This window comes from Schistocerca gregaria, chromosome 7 (genome assembly GCF_023897955.1).
Source record: "Schistocerca gregaria isolate iqSchGreg1 chromosome 7, iqSchGreg1.2, whole genome shotgun sequence".
NCBI classification, from domain to species: Eukaryota; Metazoa; Arthropoda; class Insecta; order Orthoptera; family Acrididae; genus Schistocerca; species Schistocerca gregaria.
The window spans coordinates 408,818,245-408,841,147 of record NC_064926.1 but is presented as its reverse complement, the minus strand read 5'-3'; the positions used below and the strand labels follow the sequence as shown (position 1 = coordinate 408,841,147).

General features: G+C 42.3%; 1 protein-coding gene across 1 annotated transcript in view; it reads left to right on the top strand.

Annotated features, from left to right (window-relative positions):
* The window catches only part of LOC126281998 (facilitated trehalose transporter Tret1-2 homolog), a 49,559-nt gene that overhangs the window by 13,706 nt on the left and 12,950 nt on the right, over nt 1–22,903 (top strand). The window contains exons 2-3 of the mRNA XM_049981387.1: nt 3,077–3,525; nt 12,242–12,392. Coding sequence (XP_049837344.1) covers nt 3,098–3,525; nt 12,242–12,392 — 579 coding nt within the window. The 5' untranslated portion in view covers nt 3,077–3,097. The remainder of the gene's footprint in view (nt 1–3,076; nt 3,526–12,241; nt 12,393–22,903) is intronic.

The following is a 22,903-nucleotide window of genomic DNA, read 5'->3' as shown; positions in this document are numbered from 1 at the left end:
TTCAACATTGTTACACTAACAAATAGGAATTATTTCCAAGAATTGCTTTGACAAAGAAATATACATACACAAGTATTGAGATATTATCCTAACAAATGTTACAAATGTTAAAAAAGGGAAAACATCCAACAAGATAATTTTTTATTCTTTGTTTTTATAAGGAGAAAATAAGTAAAATATAGTTATTCTGTTATGATACCAGAGTAGCAAAGGGAAATGTAAAGGGACGTGTTAACTACGGCGAAACCCTCTGTACGAACTCTCTATATGGTTTCGAAAGTTCTAGTAGTACAGTGTTTGACGAAGGAGTTTGTGGAACCAATACATGCGACATTCCGTGTGCTACGACAACAGGTCTGCAAGACATCAGTTGAGTGTTTACGATCTTGGGCCTGCAGTTGGACGGCTCAAAGCCGGTCAAAGTGTCATTACTGTTACCAAAGTAATGGGAGTATATAAAACTGTCGTCTGACGATTGAGAAAGGCCGCTGATGGAGGAAATGCTAGGCAAAAGCATGCCGGTGGTCGTAGAGAAGCCACCACACCGCAAGAGAATCGTTACGTTGCCCTAGTGGCGAAAAGGAAAAGACATCTCGCTCCTAGGCAGATCGCTGCATAGCTTGCAACCGCTACCAGCACCCCACGTCCCCGCCAGAACCTTTTCGTGGCTATTAAATGAGGTTGGTTTGTGTGGTTGGAAGCCCGTTAAACTCATCCCATTTCAACCATGCTATCGTGGAGAAAGAGGTCGTTGGTGTAGGATATATCAACAGTTGTCCCAACTGATGATCTGCGTCGAATCCCACTTCCCCGCGGCAAGTGATTCTGGCCATTAGTTAGTGTGGCGGGAAAGAAGGACACCTTACACACCACAGAATGTTCATGAACGTCATCGATATGGCCTAATCGTTATGGTGTGGACAGGCATTATTCACAACGGCCAAATATCGTTGCTTATCTTTGCTTGGTGTACTATTACAGCATTATGGCAGGTACATTATTCTGGATCATGTTCGTCTGTTTTAGTGTGCGATAGGTCCCGATTTCCCGTTTACAGGCGACAATGTCCGAACACACAGGACCGCTGAGGTGTCGGACGCACTGGAATGTTTAGATATTGAATGTATGGAATGGCCTGTGTTCTACCTGGACCTAACTCCTATAGGGAGTGCCTGGGATGCTCTTGGCAGACGTGTTTATCAGCGAACAAATCCTCTACGAGTTGTGCAAGAACTCAAAACTGCCTTCAGAGGGACCGAGACCTCAGCACTTTGGTCGCTTAGCCTTGAGAGAGGTGTGGGAAAATATCCCCCGAGGACTCCTCAACAGTCTGTTAGCATGAATAACAGGTGCTAAATGAGCATTAGTGACCAAGGAGGACATATTTCTTACTGAGAGCCTGATATAGACCTTCATGTTGGTAGTCTGACAAGTCTCAAACATGAACGTTATTTAGGCCTCTGATCCTACTTTCTCATATGGTGAAATTTGTATCATTCTTCGTTATAAGTATATCGTTACACCTCTATTACCTATGTAGTGCGGTCCATGTTGCCCATGATTGCTTATGTTTGTTCGAGTGCAATAGAGCCCTGGTGTCTCAGCAGTTGTCGAGCAATGTATTAAATCCTAAATATAAGATTAATGTGTCCACACGATAAAATTGCTTTTCAGATATATCCTCCTCAAAGCGAAACCTTGTAAGAAGTTACGTAACTAGTAGTTAGTCGTACCCTAGAACTTGGTTAAATGAAACCCGCCTACGGACCTGAGACTCGAGTGACAAATTAGCTACGGCGATCGCATGTGCTCACTTAATCGGCTATAAGAAGGACTGTTTAGTCAGTCTGCTACTAGGTACGTCGGAGCCGGTAGATAAAGGGAAGAATATCACAAAAATGGAAAATAAGATCAAAAAATAGTTAGAAAACCCTTGTTACGGAAATCTCTTTGTTTCTTTAACAATTTGAGTATTGTTTTGGAACTAGTAGATTATGCAGCTTTTCAAATTGCATAAAATTAATATTCTATGAACGAAATGCCGACGAGTAATAAATGGAATCTGTCAACTCACACAAATGCATATCTGTAACAATATTTAGGAGTCGTAGGTAAATCAGATATTAGACTTCGCTTCATTCGAAAGGTTCTGGGGAAAAGCTGTTTGTTTAAAGAGGTGGTTGCTTAGAGAACACTTGTTCTTCTCATCCAACAATACTGCTTACGTGCATAGGACCATATCAAATCAGATCCGAAGGGGATACTGACAGTATAAAAAGGGCGAAACGAGTAGTCACCAGTTCGTTTGCCTCACACGAGAGTGGCAAGGAAATTCGTGAAAACCATAACTGGCATACGGACATTGATTATCCTACGAAAATACAACTTATGGGTTTTCAAGAACCAGTAATAAACGTAATATCTGGAAATGTACTTCAGCACCTTTCTTCTCGATTCCGTAGAACCTGTCAATAGAAGATTAGAATAACTTCAGCCGCACAAAGAATTTCAGCAGTCATTCAGTATGGGCTCCATACACAATTGGAGTTGAAAGAAGAGCTAGCATCGTACAATGCTAGGTAGCCTATGTCATTCACTTCAGTTGTTATAGGAGAATGTTAAGTATTTGTGTAGAGCTATAACTATCAAAGCTAGATGAAACTGTGATATATGGTGCAATGCTATGTCATCTCTAATACGCACTTCAGAAGGATAACAGAGTAAGTAGTATATGAATGTAGATGTAGGTGTACTCAAATACTTAAACTAAGGAACAATTACTGTGGCACAGTGGAAAGTACCCAGTGCTATGCACTACAGTGGTTATCAAAGCATGTATATCCCGTATTTTAGTGTATGTGTATTCCAATGTCTGGTAATCACAACCGAAGATAGAAATAATGGCAAATGACAATGTGCTAAGTGTCCTTTGCCACACACTCCTGTAGTTAGAGTACATAGTTGATGTAGCAGTATCGAAACGGCTGACTATCATGGCTATATGAACGAACAATGAATTCACTTTATACCCAAAAAATGTATTCATAGTGATAACGTCGCTTTAATTTGCCTGCAGGGATCGTTAGCAGACAGCGGTATGTACTCGACCAAACTGTGGATTCTGCTGAGCGGACGATTCCTGCTAGGCGTCGCAATGGGCGTCGCCACGGTGGTGGCACCCCTGTACTCTGAGGAAAGCTGTGACGTGGCCATCCGAGGCCGCCTGGGGGTGGCGCAGAACCTGCAGATCGACGCGGGCATCCTGCTGGCCTACACGTTGGGCGCTGCGGGGGCGTCGCTGGAGACACAGACCCTTGTGCCGGTGGCCGTGCCGCTGGTGCAGTTGGTAGCACTGCTGTGGATCCCCGAGAGCCCAGCCCACCTGGCCGCGGCGCCGGAGGCCGAGGCGTTGCGCCGGGCGCCCAAGGCGGCGCGATGGCTGCGGCTGGAGCTGGACCCTCTGGAGCGGCGGAGGCGGGAGGCCGATGCGAGGGGCGGCAAGGAAACGCCTCCACTCAGGGTCAGGTGAGCATCCGGTTACAGGACAGCGGTAAAGTACAGAGTACGGGTTGAAGGGTGCCCCTCTACAAATTCACTCCTAACTGGGCACTGACTGAGCGAGCTAAGGCAGCATAGCAGCAAATCGACACCTTAAGAATACTTATGGGAAGAAAGCTGAGCCACCAGTTACAAAGCTGCTGTTGTATTCTATGTTACCTTATAGGCCGAGGTCTTTCGTTTGTGGTTAGTTTGGTACCAAGGCAGCGACATTAATGTATTCATGTCGTTTTTGCTAATGTCAAAAATCTTTTGACATTTATCTGTTCATTTTGCACTTAACAAAGACATTTTAAGGTTGGAAGATCTATTTATTTGTAAATAATTACACCTCAAATATTTTTTGGCTATTTATTGTGAAATGATCAGCCAGATACCAGCAGCAGTACGAGGGTGCGATGAAAAATATTGCTCCCGAATTTTCTTCAGTGGATTAGAAATTACAGCCTACCGATTGTCATATACATGTTTATTAAACCTTGACGCAGTTTTCACAGTTTTAAAATTATCTACTTCCGAAGGTTTCGTACATTGAATCACAATATCTACATCCAATATGGGAATAGCTGACTCTGTCCAGTACATGTATATGTCATCCACTTAATCGCCATTTAAAATACATTATTCAAAAGTAGTAACTCTTTACTGTAGGACTTCACCTAACATTTTTTAGGCATCACATACTTTATACATCACGTCGTTGGATCCACGATCAAGTGTGTCTTACTTTAAGGCAAAGCTCTACAGTAGAGAGCAAATACTTTCAAATCAATTATTTTAAGTGATGGTTACGTTGATGACACGTACATGTACTAGACTGAGTCGACGACTTCCCCACTGGATATAGATAATGAGATTCTATGTACAGTGCCTTCTGAAGAAGAGAGTTTTAAAACGGTCGAAACGACAGTCAAGGTTCAATAAATCTGTATTTGGCCAATGGTATTCTGTTATTCCCAATCCATTAAAGCTCGTGAATAAAACAAACGTCTTTAACGGTCTGCATCTTTGTTCTCCTTGTCAACATGTCTATTTAAGTCGTAGTTAACTTGGTGAGGAGCACATTTCTCCCAACTAGAAGGCAGTTTGTTGATAAAGTCACTGCAGACAGTTTGGCTTTGTTGACAGAGCCACAACTTGACTCCTGCTGCCACAGCTTCATCATTACAAACTGAAGATTTCGAAAGTATTCTTTAATATTTGGTAGCCGATCAAAACACGATGCGGTTAATTCAGAACTGTATGGAGGATGACCGATAACGATGAACCCAGCGCGTCATATTGTCGTACATGCAGCTGCACTCATGTGTGTTCTGGCACTGCCATACTGAAGGAGAAGATGCTCCATGTGTGAATAAACTCTTCGATTTCGAAACCCGATTACAACTCACTGTTTCTAACCCACCGACTTAGTTACGGTACGCACTACCATGTTACACGCTACGATTCAGATCCTTCAAGCGGCAGAGTACTATACAATATGTAGACATGAAGGAAAAAGGTGTAGAACATTAACAACATATTGTTTTATTTAAATATGTTAAGAGTTTTCACGTAAAAAATTCGGAGGCGTTACTTTTCACCACGTTACAGTACACATCCGTAATCGCATATTTTCTCAGTTTCGCAGTGGTAGTAACGCTCCAGTTGCTACAAGTAACATTTCTGATTTATATCAAAGTGTTTCAGACGTTCACAAAAGCCAATTGTGGTTTTCTACTTTCAAATCCGGTAATACTGATCTTTCAGACTTTTGTCAATCACGAAGACGAAGAACTTTCAAAGAAAGAAATGGTTCAATTGGCTCTAAGCACTATGGGACTTAACATCTGAGGTCATCAGTCCCCTAGAACTTAGAACTACTTAAACCTAACCTAACCTAAGGACATCACACACATCCATGCCCTTGGCAGGATTCGAACCTGCGACCGTAGCAGTCGCATGGTTCCGGATTGAGTGCCTAGAACCGCGAGACCACCGCAGCCGACTGTTGTTGTTATCGAAGGTCATAACCTCAGTTATTAAAAGAAAGAACTGGTGAAGCACTTATCTATTTGAATTAAATGTAAAAAGGGACGACATTACCGCGGGTCCCTGTGTTTGCCAACTCAGGTGCTAGTTATACTGAAACACTTCTCAGATTACTTTCTCGATGGTGGAGGAAATATTTTAGAACAGTTTGGAAATGTACTTTAACTGCGTTCAGTTCATTAAGTTTTTTCGAGTCACTACTGTAGAACATAGGTGGTATTTAGACATGTCTGGGCTTTTTGGTGATATACATCAGCGTAGTTTAGGGATTTGTGGCTCGATCTAACACACATGCGAAATTCAGCGGTAGTCACTGCTCTGGATCCTTAGGTTCCGTATATAATACTCAGATTTCCGAAGAAATTTCTCTTAAGCCATTTAGACTTTCTGGAGTGAATGGGACGCTCGAACACCGTTTACGAGTGTTGTAGAAAAACCAAATAATTTTTAGATTTTTTGTTGAGTGGGTTGTTCGTTTAATAATCTGTATAAAGGCAGGAACTTTTCAGTTAAGTACCAGACGAGCTGCCGGTGGGGCAGAGTTAGTTCCAAATTGGGTTATCTAGGAGGAGACGCCAATTTGAGCATATGCTTTATTACGTTCAGAAATCGTTTTTCAGAACGGAGCGATGGAAATGGGAAAAGGAAATTCCGGAAAGTGAAATGAGAGATGTAATTCTTAGAGAATAATTTGACAGAGCACAGATAGAAAAGCGTGGAAAAATAACTGCATAAACGGCATTTCCTCAAAATTTTTGAGATCTTTAGGAGAATATGGTAAAACTACTACATCAGATTTGAACCATGTTAGCTAGGAGAAATACGCTTAGAAATCAAAAAGACAGTTCGAATTCTGATGACAGCGCCGGCCACCGTGGCCGAACGGTTCTAGGCGCTTCAGTCGGGAGCTGCGCTGCTGCTACGGTCGCAGGTTCGAATTCTGCCTCAGGCATGGATGTGTGTTATGTCGTTAGGTTAGTTAGGTTTGAGTAGTTCTAAGTCTAGGGGACTGATGACTTCAGTTGTCAAGTCCCATAGTGCTTAGAGCCATTTGAACCATTTTTTTTTTTGTGTTGATAGCAGGTACTGACACGTATGAGTATTACACAATCTTCAGCCTCATAAGTGTTTTTTGCAAAATACTGACACTAATTACTTATACAATGATGAAAACTTTACTATACACTGAACTCAATGAAGACCAGACTGTCTTCCTGAGAAATGAAAGAACACCCGGCGCAATACTGAACCTACAATTTTGCTTACCATATAGGTTAAAGAAAGCCACAAGTACTTTCATAGAATTTGTAGACTTAAGTAAGAGCTTTAGCCCATGGTGATTGGAATTTGAAGGTAACACGAATAAGACACAGAGCACTGAACGTGGTTTACAAATTGTACAGAAACCACCTTGCAGTTATAACAATCGACGGATTTGATAGGCACTCAGTTGTTGGTAAGGAAGTATAACAGGGTTCCAACGTCCCCGACATTTCTCAATGTGTACATTGAGCAAGTTGTGAAACAATAAGAAGATGTTAATTGTAAATGAAATCAAAGTTCAGTGAGCACAAATTAAAATTCGGAGGTTTACCGATGAAGTTATAAATCTGATAGATGCGAAAAAGCATTATGAAAAATATTGAAGAAAATGGATAGGATCTTGGAAAGATTTAGGATTAATATCAATAAAAGTGAAGGACGTTAAACAATGTCTTGTGTTTAGGTAGTAGTATAGATATATTATTTCAACTCTTTTGTAATTTTTTTTTGTCATCAGTCTACTGACTGGTTTGATGCAGCCCGCCACGAATTCCTTTCCTGTGAAAACCTCTTCACCTCAGAGTAGCACTTGCAACCTACGTCCTCAATTATTGGCTTGACGTATTCCAATCTCTGTCTTCCTCTACAGTTTTTGCCCTCTACAGCTCCCTCTAGTACCATGGAAGTCATTCCCTCATGTCTTAGCAGATGTCTTATCATTCTGTCCCTTCTCCTTATCAGTGTTTTTCACATATTCCTTTCCTCTCCGATTCTGCGTAGAACCTCCTCATTCCTTTACTTATCAGTCCACCTGATTTTCAACATTCGTCTATAGCACCACATCCCAAATGCTTCGATTCTCTTCTGTTCCGGTATTCCCACAGTCCATGTTTCACTACCATACAATGCTGTACTCCAGACGTACATCCTCAGAAATTTCTTCCTCAAATTAAGGTCGGTCTTTGATATTGGTAGACTTCTATGGCCAGAAATGTCTTTTTTGCCATAGAGAGTCTGCTTTTGATGTCCTCCTTGCTCCGTCCGTCATTGGTTATTTTACTGCCTAGGTAGCAGAATTCCTTAACTTCATTGACTTCGTGAACATCAATCCTGATGTTAAGTGTCTCGCTGTTCTCATTTCTACTACTTCCCATTACTTTCGTCTTTCTCCGATTTACTCTCAAACTATACTGTGTACTCATTAGACTGTTCATTTCGTTCAGCAGATCATTTAATTCTTCTTTACTTTCACTCAGGATAGCAATGTCATCAGCGATTCGTATCATTGATATCCTTTCACCTTGTATTTTAATTCCACTCCTGAACCTTTCTTTTATTTCCATCATTGCTTCCTCGATGTACAGATTGAAGAGTAGGGGCGAAATGCTACAGCCTTGTCTTACTCCCTTCTTAATAAGAGCACTTCGTTCTTGATCGTCCACTCTTATTATTCCCTCTTGGTTGTTGTACATATTGTATATGACCCGTCTCTCCCTATAGCTTACCCCTACTTTTTTCAGAATCTTGAACAGCTTGCACCATTTTATATTGTCGAACGCATTTTCCAGGTCGACAAATCCTATGAACGTGTCTTGATTTTTCTTTAGCCTTGCTTCCATTATTAGCCGTAACGTCAGAATTGCCTATCTCGTGCCTTTACTTTTCCTAAAGCCAAACTGATCGTCACCTAGCGCATTCTCAATTTTCTTTTCCATTCTTCTGTATATTATTCTTGTAACCAGCTTAGATGCATGAGCTGTTAAGCTGATTGTGCGATAATTCTCGCACTTGTCACCTCTTTCCGTCTTCGGACTTGTGTGGATGATGCTTTTCCGAAAGTCAGATGGTATGTCGCCAGACTCATATATTCTACACACCAACGTGAATAGTCATTCTGTTGACACTTCCCCTAATGATTTTAGAAATTCTGATGGAATGTTATCTATTCCTTCTGCCTTATTTGACCGTAAGTCCTCCAAAGCTCTTTAAATTCCGATTCTAATACTGGATCACCTATCTCTTCTAAATCGACTCCTGTTTCTTCTTCTATCACATCAGACAAATCTTCACCCTCATAGAGGCTTTCAATGTATTCTTTCCACCTATCTGCTCCCTCCTCTGCATTTAACAGTGGAATTCCCGTTGCACTCTAAATGTTACCACCGTTGCTTTTAATGTCTCCAAAGGTGGTTTTGACTTTCCTGTATGCTGAGTCTGTCTTTCCGATAATCATATCTTTATTGATGTCTTCACATTTTTCCTGCAGCCATTTCGTCTTAGCATCCCTGCACTTCCTATTTATTTCATTCCTCAGACACTTGTATTTCTGTATTCCTGATTTTCCCGGAACATGTTTGTACTTCCTCCTTTCATTCATCAACTGAAGTATTTCTTCTGTTACCCATGGTTTCTTCGCAGCTACCTTCTTTGTACCTATGTTTTCCTTATCAACTTCTGTGATGGCCCTTTTCAGAGACGTCCATTCCTCTTCAACTGTGTTACCTACTGCGCTATTCCTTATTGCTGTATCTATAGCTTTAGAGAAGTTCAAACGTATCTCGTCATTCCTTAGAGCTTCCGTATCCCACTTCTTAGCGTATTGATTCTTCCTGACTAATGTCTTAAATTTCAGCCTACTCTTCATCACTACTATATTGTGATCTGAGTCTATATCTGCTCCTGGGTACGCCTTACAATCCAGTATCTGATTTCGGAATCTCTGTCTGACCATGATGTAATCTAATTGAAATCTTGCCGTATCTCCCGGCCTTTTCCAAGTATACCCCCTCCTCTTGTGATTCCTGAACAGGGTATTCGCTATTACTAGCTGAAACTTGTTACAGAACACAATTAGTCTTTCTCCTCTTTCATTCCTTGTCCCTAGCCCACATACTCCTGTAACCTTTTCTTTTACTCCTTCCCCTACAACTGCATTCCAGTCGCCCATGACTAATAGATTTTCGTCCCCCTTTACATATTTCACTACTCTTTCAATATCCCCATACACTTTCTCTATCTGTTCACCTTCAGCTTGCGACGTCGGCATGTATACCTGAACTATCGTTGTCAGTGTTGGTCTGCTGTCGATTCTGATTAGAACAACTCGGTCACTGAACTGTTCACAGTAACACACCCTCTGCCCTACCTTCTTATTCATAACGAATCCTACACCTGTTATACCATTTTCTGCTGCTGTTTGTATTACCCGATTCTCATCTGACCAGAAATCCTTGTCTTCCTTCCACTTCACTTCACTGTCCACTACTAAATCTAGATTGAGCCATTGCATTTCCCTTTTCAGATTTTCTAGTTTCCCTACCACGGCCAAGCTTCTGACATTCCACGCCCCGACTCGTAGAGCATTATCCTTTCGTTGATTATTCAATCTTTTTTTCATGGCAACCTCCCCCTTGGCAGTCCCCTCCCGGATATCCGAATGGGGGACTATTCCGGAATCTTTTGCCAATGGAGAGATCATCATGACACTTATTCAACTACAGGCCACATGTCCTGTGGATACACGTTACATGTCTTTAATGCAGTGGTTTCCATGGCGTTCTGCATCCTCATGTCGTTGATCATGGCTGATTCTTCCGCCTTTAGGGGCAATTTCCCACAAGAGAGTGCCCTAAACCTCTATCCGCTCCTCCGCCCTCTTTGACAAGGCCGTTGGCAGAATGAGGCTGACTTCTTATGCCGGAAGTCTTCGGCCGCCAATGCTGATTGTTTATCAAAATTTAGGCAGTGGCTGGGATCGAACTTGGGACGAAAGACGTTTTGATTATGAATCAAAGACGCTACCCCCTTTTTTTTAAACTCATTTTGTTCGCTTTTGTTCGTTGTATCTGCTCGGGGCGGACGCCGTAAGACATTCGATGAAGTTCGTTGGTGATCGATTAACTCAGTTTTTTTATTACAGAGGGTACGTAACCCTCTGACCGAACACGCTGAGCTACCGTGCCGGCATCCCTAGACCACGGGCCACTTTATTTATAAACATCCATAGATTCATCAATTTGTGAGTAAATAATTGTAAGGTTAAACAAACTTCAAGAAGTGCATGTAATTTGCTCACACAAATGAAATTAATGTATTCCCTACGACTCAGTGAGACACAGTTGTAGAAATACATTGTCTTAATGTCTCCATATCAGTCTCTGATTATAATAAAATTGTATCACAGACTTATTCCTTATTGTCTGCACAGTAGCTCTATAGGTACGAAACATTTCGTATTATGTTTCTTGTGGAGCATTTGGTGGGGTGCATAAATCATATTAACTTCGCCACATAAATCTTTTATTATTTTAAAAATTATATTACTTATCAATTGCATATTGCCTTCACAGAACTAGATGGATACTAAACCTTTTGCATAATAAGCGTACCTTTTCAATACTGGTTTATAACAATTTTAAATAGGATCATTGAGCCCACTTTATGCAACTGATCGTCTGTGCAGGATATCTGTCCATCCTTACTTAATCTAGAGTAAACCTTTGTACTTGATATATCTTGATATATAACGTTATTCATTAGTATCTGTGCGCTTTCAGAAGACGACTGTGCGATAACTGTAGCTTAGACGCAATTTAGTGGATAGAGCATCTCTCTGAATTTTTTACTCACTTAACAGGTACACGTTGTAGGTACCGATTCTGACATCGAAGCGTCAATATGTGCGTCCGTGCATTCAAGAAAGCTGCAGCCCGGTTTGGAGATTTGTTCATGGGGTTGCCTATCTACAAGCGAGAATTAATTCGATCGATTATTCGGAGCGGATGCTCTGTCCACAGATTCTACATGTTTCTATATGCCTGCCCCCTAGTGATGCGCTGCACAACTACACTTCGGCGCATATTACAAACTGAAACTTGGTGAGGTACTCTATTAACTGATTGTCATTTATATTATAATATCGTGCAGTTTTCACGCACTCGTCTTCTGACCCTTGAAGTTACTTACGAATAATGTGTTGCAGCACAAGTGTTTGGTTACGTGAAGTAGAGAAGCTTAAACATGCATCTACGCAGCTATGGTATTCCTACAGAAGATAAAGACACACTCAGACAATAGTTTTATCTGTGGACGCTGATGCAGAAAGGGTACTGGCGTAGTCATTATAAGTTTCGACAAGCTACAAGGCTCTCTCTCACTCTCCTTCACATAGACAAAAAACACACACACACACACACACACACCCACATACATACACGCACACGCAGGTGAGCACACACGGCAGATAGAGAGACATGGAGCAGTAAGAGCTAACACCGTATTTACTGGTTTCAATAAACTGAGATAAATATGACACATTCCTGACAGTTTCAATCAGTACTTGCAGATGTAATCTGTCAATGTCTGAGCACTGAAAATCCTCTTTCGACAGGTGTCGGGCACTGCTGATAGTCGTGGGACTGATGACGTTGCGACAGTTCCTAGGCATCAACGCGTTCATCTACTACACTGTCGACATCTTCCAACAAGCTGACAGCTCACTATCACCAGAGATGGCCACCTTGGTGGTTGGAATCGTTCAGGTGAGCAACTTCATTACATTCACGTAGATGGACGTAACTTTTATGTCTCTCGTTATCTATCGTCTTCTTCCTGGTTTTATCGTGTTTTCCTATGGAATCGGCATGTTGATTCGCATTTGACACTATTAGTGATGGTGGGAAGCTGGATGCCATTCCTGAGTCCAACACTTCTTCCCAGGGGCAGAATTTGTGTACTCCATCTCTCTGCTTAGAGAGTTAGGTCGCAAGCAAGAGTGAGAATGTTTTTTAATGGTTGCGAATCGTGCAACCGAGGCAGTAGGTGGGTACTAGCTTGGCGTTCACCCTGTCCAATGTGAGAAACCGTCTAAAAACTAAATCAAGTGTGAATTAGATAATGCATGTTGCCTGTTCCTTCGTACATGCACATAAGAGCAGACAACACGTGTAAAGATAATTAAGGCCAGGCGGACAATGAACTCTTCAGCGCAGATGCTCACCAGGCTGTGAGCTATTATGTAACATATGTCACAATAAAGAGCTTGCCCAAAGTGTTACCTGCTATCAATATGTATTCAGTCCGCAGCCCGTGGTCTTGCGGTAGCGTTCTCGCTTCCGGGTTCGATTCCCGGTGGGGTTAGGGATTTTCTCTACCTCGTGATGACTGGGTGTTGTGTGTTCATCATCATTTCATCATAATTGACGCGCAAGTTGCCGAAGTGGCGTCAACTAAAAAGGACTTGCAATACGGCGGCCGAACTTCCCCGCATGGGGCCCCCCGGCCAACAATGCCATACGATCATTTCATTTCAATATGTATTCAACCCTGTCGATTGTCTTGTCTGCATTATGGCTGGAATGCTTTCACAAATGAGATGTATCAAGTAAATTAGCCCATCCTCAGCTTTCCCAAAACCTGAAGAGGCGGACAGGCTCAAACCGGCTCCCTCTGCAACTAACAGTTCTAGACTGGAACATGACTGATCCCATTCCATTCAGACATATTCACACACACCTTGCAATAAATATTGTGGATGTTCGATAAGTGGCTCCGCCCAGTGCAGTCCACCATACAAGAAATGGAAGAGATTTACACAGTTCCAATGAAAAAGAAGTAATGGTGAGAGGCTTGCTGTAACTGTCTGGTCATTCATTAATTCACCAAGTGGGTGCAGTATGGTTACATGGCTTTATAGAATATTCTCAACAGTAGACATCAGCATGTGATGCAAGTGCTAGTATAATCCCTTTTCTTGCAATGCTACGTACGTCACTGCACATCAAATATTTCTGAGGTATTGTTTATAGGGAAATATTTTACATAAAAGCTCAAGTAACAACTGTAAATTAGTGATTAATAAACTGAGAACAACTTCAATACACAATTCGAGCTGGATGAAGTTATTTTGTCTATTTACAATCTTACGTCACGGAAACGGACACGAAATGCTAGGGAGATAGAGGTTGACTGTAAATTGGAAAACGAGCACCTCTCTTAGTGAGGCGAAGCTGCTTTTCTCCTAAGAACACTACATTTGTCGAACAGGATAACTAATAATCAGTTTCCATTCTTGCAGTGTAAAGGGGGTTGCTGAGATTTATGGCGAATCCGTCAAATGGCTCTGAGCACTATGGGACTTAACATCTATGGTCATCAGTCCCCTAGAACTTAGAACTACTTAAATCTAACTAACCTAAGGACAGCACACAACACCCAGCCATCAGGAGGCATAGAAAATCCCTGACCCCGCCGGGAATCGAACCCGAGAACACAGGCGTGGGAAGCGAGAACGCAACCGCACGACCACGAGATGCGGGAACGCGAATCCGTCCATATGCGTTTTTTTCCGTTAGTTTTATAAGTAACTCATATCTTTATTCCATATAGTATTAAAGGACTTTGTGGAAAATATAAAACACCCCTCTACTGCTCCCCCCCCCCCCTCCCGCCCCGCGTTTCGGTGCATTGTATCGACAATGGGGTAGAGAGAGTGACGACTTGCCTGCTCGATATTCAGTTTGCAGCAGACTTAGGAAGGACTTAAGGGCATGACTGAAATCCGGCGACCTGCCTTCCTTCGTGTGGCTAGCCCCGTCCGGCTAACTCGTCATACTCCCAGAACAAAATATTTCACTTATACTCAGATGTGGGACACACTTTTAATATTTGTTTTTAACTCACTTCATTTAAAAACAGATGTTAACTCGCTATCAGTAAATCACTATTTTCAAATAACTGCGATTTTTCCATCCGCTACGACACCGAAACTATTGGTCCCAGAGAAAAATAGACTAAGATCTGTTGTAGGAAATTTCACACTGTTTAATTTCGTACTGTGAGACATTTTCGTAAGAAGTTGCGGTTTCTGAGTCATCCAAGAATAATATAAAAGAGTGACCATCAATGCGCTAAACATCCACTTCTCTCCCACACTCACAGCCCAACGGCCAGCATTTCTAGTATGTTGTTCATGGAACTCGGTCGCATCACTATACGATTTTTAGCGATTACGCGATTTTTCCCCCAAATGCACATCTCTCAGTCATTGTTGGATGGGCTACGAGTATTTTTCCCAATGTCCCGGATGTACTAAAGACGCTTTCATGCACTCGCTTATCCGGGTAAGTCCTGTTCTACACTCCTGGAAATTGAAATAAGATCACCGTGAATTCATTGTCCCAGGAAGGGGAAACTTTATTGACACATTCCTGGGGTCAGATACATCACATGATCACACTGACAGAACCACAGGCACATAGAAACAGGCAACAGAGCATGTACAATGTCGGCACTAGTACAGTGTAAATCCACCTTTCGCAGCAATGCAGGCTGCTATTCTCCCATGTAGACGAACGTAGAGATGCTGGATGTAGTCCTGTGGAACGGCTTGCAATGCCATTTCCACCTGGCGACTCAGTTGCACCAGTGTTCGTGCTGGACGTGCAGGCCGCGTGAGACGACGCTTCATCCAGTCCCAAACATGCTCAATGGGGGACAGATCCGGAGATCTTGCTGGCCAGGGTAGTTGACTTACACCTTCTAGAGCACGTTGGGTGGCACGGGATACATGCGGACGTGCATTGTCCTGTTGGAACAGCAAGTTCCCTTGCCGGTATAGGAATGGTACGACGATGGGTTCGATGACGGTTTGGATGTACCGTGCACTATTCAGTGTCCCCTCGACGATCACCAGAGGTGTACGGCCAGTGTAGGAGATCGCTCCCCACACCATGATGCCGGGTGTTGGCCCCGTGTGCCTCCGTCGTATGCAGTCCTGATTGTGATGCTCACCTGCACGGCGCCAAACACGCATTTGCGCGAATACCAAATCCGGCCTCCCGCATGCCCACTATACGCCCTCGCTCAAAGTCTGTCAATTGCACATACATTTCACGTCCACGCTGTCGCGGCATGCTACCAGTGTTAAAGACTGCGATGGAGCTCCGTATGCCACGGCAAACTGGCTGACACTGACGGCGGCGGTGCACAAATGCTGCGCAGCTAGCGCCATTCGACGGCCAACACCGCGGTTCCTGGTGTGTCCGCTGTGCTGTGCGTGTGATCATTGCTTGTACAGCCCTCTCGCAGTGTCCGGAGCAAGTATGGTGGGTCTGACACACCGGTGTCAATGTGTTCTTTTTTCCATTTCCAGGAGTGTATTTTCGGCGTTTATACGTCTACCACAACGGATAACAGAGGGCAGCCTAGACTACTTTATTTTAAGCTAATTACTTACTGCAGTTTATACTTTTTGACGAATAGCTATTCCATAGCAATTTTACGGTGTATTTTACCTGTAACTCTCTTTTAAATCTAAGTAATGTAGACTATTATAATACACTTCATGCTAATAGTACACCATGTACTTCTGATTGGTTAAGACTGATGTTATGCACAGAACAGTGAGTGGGAGTAGTGCCATTTAAGACTACTTTCTGCCTCTCCATTTAACAATCAGTTCAGCGTCGTGGATCGGCGCAGCCAGTTCCATGGAAGTCCACCTGCCGTTCTGGGTATGTGTAGTTTGTAATCTGATTTCAATGAAAAACCGTAATATCGGATATTTAGTCCGCCTTGATGCAAAACACCTTGTAATTCGTTTATTTCGTTATTATCCCAAACTTGTTTCGGCGACAAATATCACCATCAGCAGTGGGTTTTTTTAATCTAAATCATGCACAAAATGGCATGGTTGTACAAACACAGTAAAACATCATTACATTTTTACAATTGGTTTTTTGAAATATAGTTTTCTATTGATACTTTCATACTACCTTATTTATTGTATGTTACAGCACGTTTTAAGCAATTATTGACGCTGTTAGCAACATATTTTCTGTGCTCTATTTTTTCTGTTGCCGTATTTTTATTTAGCGAACATCATGTCATCTGCAACCATGTGAGCGGCTGTTAGTAAACAAATACTAAAAGGTGAATTTTGTATCTCAGCAGAATATACTGGGGTTTGTGGTAGTGTTGTGGAAACTATTTATTTGTTGTGTACTGTGCCGTTTGCTTAGCTATTTGTATACTCAAGTTCGTTGGATGGTATGTGGCTGCTTTTATACACAGAAAAAGAAAACTATTAAACTTCGTTTCTGGTCCAGAATATTACGTCATCTTGCTGTTCGCGTATGTCGCGAGAGGCCTATCGCATGTGGCGAGAAAGGCTATGAAGAACTGTAGCGTGAATTATGAGGACTGCTGTTCATCATTTACGTCTCTGTGTGATGAAGAATTGTCCTTTTGCGTGTGTTTGCTATCTGTTCTGTGTCCTTGGTCAGTTCTCTCAGAGCGGTAAAGAGTGTTTTGTTGCAGAGTGTTGTGTTTTCACTTATTACATTTTTCCCTTCGACTATAGCCTCTTGTCTATAGTAATTTTTTTGTATTGTTAGTTTTCGGATTAGACTGTTGCTGCTTCCTATTTCAGTGTATATACAATTCTGTAAGGATCCCTCTATCTGTACGGGTGCATTTCAGAGTTTGAAGATGATCCTTAAGGATTGAAACCGGTCATTCCGATTAAAAGAAATTTGCACTCAAGGCTGTTTTTTAATTATCATAATCATAGTGTTATCTAATAACACTTTTAAATGCTGGCTCCTGGGAAGACTTATCGCATTATATGACTGTGAGTGGTAGCGGCATTGTTTATGTACCCTGGATCGCATTATTATTTACTTGTTAGTGGATATTGAAGAAATCTTCCCTACAGCACACTTGAAGTGGATTACATAAAATCATCCCATTACGTCTAGGCTGCTTTCGAGAAATACCAACGTCTAACGACAGGGCCTGAGATAATTTCCGAAGACGCTATCGTCTGTGCTATCAGACAAACCTAACAAACAATTACTGCACCTATTAAAAAATTCTTGTCGGATAAATGCTTCTCGTACAACTCGTTCGACCACGTTATTAAATCATACCGTGTTGAATCAGCAATTCCCAACCTTTCTTAGACCATTGCCCCTGAGTGCAATCACCCCCTTCACCACTCCCACCCTTCAACCGCTTTCAGCCGCCATCGTCCACTTTATTGCCTAACTAAACGTTAGAATGGAAAATAATTTCCTTGAAAACTTTTGTTTCGAATATAATGAAAGATAAAGGAATTTAGTTTGTGTAAGTGTGTGTGGTACGTGTGTATGTGTGTGTGTGTGTGTGTGTGTGTGTGTGTGTGTGTGTGTGTGTGCGTATTTTATATTGAATGGTGAAGCAAAGCAGTTCCCAGTAAAGAGTGAGTTCTACGTACAACTCAGCTACGAGAGCTAACTATCCACAACGAACGTAGGTACGTAGGTACTCGTTACAAAACGTGCTTTCTCTGCACTACTTCTCTCACCAGCAGCATTTGCTTCCTCCTCTCACTAGAAGCATTTACTTCGTCCACACCGTGCATCCCCATTTAAAATACTCCCAGTTAAAATGTATGCACTATACTTACTGTTTGTAACTCACTTGACTGCTGGACTACCTACTTCTGAAGTGGCAGTCATTGCAATACTTCAAGCTGTCAACGCTTTTTGTTTGACCACTCTACTAACAACAATGATGATGATAATTCTGTGTACAGCACTATAGTGTTGTTCCACCAGTTCAAAGTAAGTAATGAAGCAATTTCTCGCCAGTTACAGGAACTGTCTACAACTTGCAGAAGATATCTTCATGAGATATTTAACTTTTGTTACGAATGTCTTACTTTTACTTTCAAAGATCTACAGTTCAAAGTACAAAGTATGTGTGTAATCGGTGGGCTATGTGAGGTGCTTGTGACCTCCACCGAATGGTGTAATGCGTTAATGTTAGTATTTGAGGAAAAAGTAAATATTGATAACACATAATCAATATTAAGGTCATAGAAAATTGTGATAATAATAGTAATGTTTTTAAAGTAATTTAGTTTCATAACTGGAACAAAGTCAACCCTTTGGGTTTCTTACCCCTTAGAAAATCTCATCTTAACCCTCAGGGGGTAATTACCCCTTGTTGGGGCCACTGTCTTAAATTCTATAACTGACGTTTTAGTAATTTACGAAGGTCAAACTACGAGGGTTGGAACTTTAATAGTGGCAACTACTTATTTACAACTCTTACAAAATAGATAAGTGTTTCAAAGTCTTACTGACCTTCAAAGTAGTCACCAGAATTGTTTATAATCGGTTGCCAGCGATGTGAAACTCGTAGGATACTCTTAGCAGTGCCAGTTGTGTTGACAGTCCGAGCGGCGCGGTCTATTGCCAACGTATTTGTAGCAGTTCTGAAGCGAATGCCGTGAAGTGTGTCCATCAGTTTGGAAATCGAGTTGTACTTACGAGGGCTTAAGTCAGGGGGCAAAGTAGGTTTTATAGCACTTAGCAGCTCCATCAGTCAAACAAATCAGTAACAGCTTGCACTGTAAGTGCAAATTCAAATGTGTGTGATATCTTATGGAACTTAACTGCTAATGTCATCAGTCCCTAAGCTTACACACTACTTAACCTAAATTATCCTAAGGACAAACACACACACACACCCACACCCGAGGGAGGTCTCGAACCTCCGGCGGGACCAGCCGCACAGTCCATGACTGCAGCGCCCAAGACCGCTCGGCTAATTCAGCGCGGCTGCACTGTAAGTGCTTGAGCATTGTCCGGTAAAATTATGATCAGGTCTTGCAGAAAATGTTCATCACTTCTGTCTCTATGCTGTTCATTTTTGTAACACAACCTAAGTCCAGCTTTATGCCTTTATGAGGGGGAAGACATGTGCGATGACGTGATAAAAAGAAAGATCAGTCGATACGGAAGAGATAGGTGATCCAGTATTAGAATTAGATTTTGAAAGAGCTTTGGAAGACTTAAGATTAAATAAGGCAAAAGGTGTATATAACGTTTCATCAGAATTTCTAAAATTATGGGGAGAAGTGGCAACAAAACTACTATTCACGTTGGTGTATAGGATGTATAAGTCTGGCGATATACTACCAGACTTTCTAAGAAATATCATTCACACAGTTCTGAAACCAACAAGTGCGAGAATTCTGACAGAGTCAGTTTAGAAGCTCTTGTATTCACGTTGCTGGCAAGATCAATGTACAGAAGACTGGAAAAGAAAACTGAAGATGTGTTAGAGGACGTTGGCTTAAGGAAAGGTAAAGGCACAAGAGGGGCAGGTCTGATGTCGTGGATGGTATTGGAAGCAAGACTAAAGAAAAATTTGACAAGTTAAAAGGATTTGTCAACCTGAAAAAAGCGTTCGATTGTGTAAAATGGCGCAACTTTTTCGAAATTCTTGGAAATAAAATCTGGGTGAGCTATAGGGAAAGACGGGTGGTTTACAAAATGTTCAAGTGTCATGAGGGAACAATAAGAGTATGAGACCAAAAACTAAGTGCTCGGATTAAAAAGGGTGTAAGACTGGGATTTAGTCTTTCACCCATATTGTTCGATCTATACATGGAAGAAGCAATGACGGAAATCACCCTGTACATCTATAAAAATTTGATCCAAAATATTATGACCACAGTCCACAGTCAGAGTGAAAACCGCCTTGTACCGTTGCGGGTACATGACACGTAAGGCAGAGACGAATGGTGAAAAATTCTGACGTCGGTACAGGCAGCAAATTGGGAAATACTCTGACACTAGGTTCTTTATCATATGTCAGATTGTTATGCCCGGTGCCTGCGTAGAAGCGTCTTTGAAACTGTGCATCTCTCGTCGGCTGGCAGCGTGCTACAATCGTGAGAAACTGTGAACAGTGAAACCAGAAGCAGTCGTCAAGGTTTTGGAGATCAGCGCCTCACCAGATAGCGTGGATGTCAGAAGTCTAATTGCTGTGTAGAACAGAATAGGCCTCAGGCTCTGTGACTAGAACGTTGATTCTGGAAAGGGTGTTTCGGATCACTTCGGTCAGCGCACATTGTTGAGCATGAGGCTCCGTAGCAGACTACTCCTCCAAGTTCCGATGTCGACCGAAGACAACGTCATGTAGGATCACTTGGGACACAGGATAATCGTTATTAGAAACGTGTCGCCTGGTCTGTTGAATCTTATTTATCATAACATTAGATCGAATGTTATACCAGGATACACCATCTTCCAGGTAAAAGGCTGCACGAGACATGAACCGTAGCCACGGATAGATGGGGCCAGTATCATATTATGAGGGACATTCACTTGGCTTCCATAAGACCTCTTGTAATAACCGAAGATGCCATGACAGATGTGGATATGTGGACGTCACTGCAGGCCGTCTGCATCCCTTCATGCTTGATGTCTTCCCCAATGGTAATGGTACAGAAGAAAAACGAGCAAATTAGTGTTTAACGTACCGTCAACAACGAGGTCATTCGGGACAAACCACAACCTCGGATTCGGGTTAGGATAGGGAAGAAAATCGGCCGGGCTCTTTCAAACGAACCATCCCGGCGTTTGCCTGAAGCGATTTATGGAAATCACCGAAAATCTAGGTGAGGATGGCCGTACGGCGGGTTTGAATTGTCCGCCTCCCGAATGCGAGTCCTGTATGCTAACCTCTGCGCCAGCCCGATTGGTTGGCAATAGAGTACATACCAGCAAGAGAACAATTCGTGTCACAAGGCCACAATCGTGCTGCAGCGGTGACGAAGATGATGGTGAACTACCGTTGGTCTCTTAGGCACCTGTTTTTCCTGATATTTACCCAACGAAACAATTTTAGAACGCTATCAGGTGTCGCAAAACACCAGATGTTAATTTACGGGAATTATGAGCCACACACTTACCATGTGCTTGTCGACTCCAAGCCACGCGGAAACGATTCTTTACTGAGTTCCAGAAGTGGCCACCACACTACCCGTCAGATGGTCGTTGCTGGAAGGATGTGCTCACTACAACAGAGTTTCTTGAGAATGTTTCGTTACATGGTAATTATCATGTCTTCTTTAAAAGCAATTTTTAATTTATTGTTCAGCACCTTTCAGGGTACATAGCTTACAAGTGACTGTAGACAATGAGTTATATACGGGTTTCGTGATTTGTATGTTCTCGGCTGGTTACATAAAAAGCAGAAGTTAGGGTAGCTCTGTGTCGGAGATATGTGGGGAAGACACATGCCAGGAAGAGAGGGATGGATTCTTTGTATAGCCCTTAACACGCCACACACGCTCGAGAGTGAGTGCTAGATTGCAGAGTGAATGGTGACAAGATAGATTGAGGACAATAGTGTAAAAAGGACAGGAGGCATGAGCCCTTCTAAGAAGACTGCCAACGACAAGATTGTAGGATTGTGCGAGTATCTGTTAGGAACTGATGGATGACAACTGAAACCTGAGTATAAGCTGCCGGTACTATCGCCAGAACTTGTCGAAAACAAAGTACTTGAAGTTGAGTTGAGATGTAGTTGCCATAGGGTGTTTACTGCTGACATCACACCACAAACCACAAAGACTTGCATAATGTAGAGCTAGGGTCAGCTGGGGCACTGAGTGGTAGTCTATGGTGCTCAACTATTAGACTCACTTCACTTCTTGACGGTCAGATCGACATCGAAGTGTCCGTAGACGACATGACGTGAAGTCTCAGGAATCAGCGTTGCTAGAGACACATATTTCTCCAACAACATTGATTTGGTATTCGCGCAAACGAGCATGAATCCTTACCAGTATGTAGGAAGGCATGTTAATCTGGCTGTCATATCCTTCATGACCAGGATGCCATATGGTATCTACGGACAATATAAAAGAAGCTTGCAAAATTGCATTCACGCCACAAACGGCTTGAGTAATGTACGGGTCCTTGACATCAGTGCCGAATACCCAGATTTAACACCCAAAGAGCATGTCTAAGATATGATGGGGAAATATAAAGTCCAATTCCAGCCTCAGTACGCCAATATTCAGTAACAATGCTACACGTTTTCCAGGCAAGGCAGTAAATTCGTTAAGATGATACTCATAGATTATCTGCTTCCACGTCACAACGAATAAATCTTCATCTGTGTCTACATCTACAATCTTAAAACCATTGTGGAGTGCATGGCGGAAAGTGCCTACCATTGTACCAGCTGTATGATATTTTGCCCTTTCCAT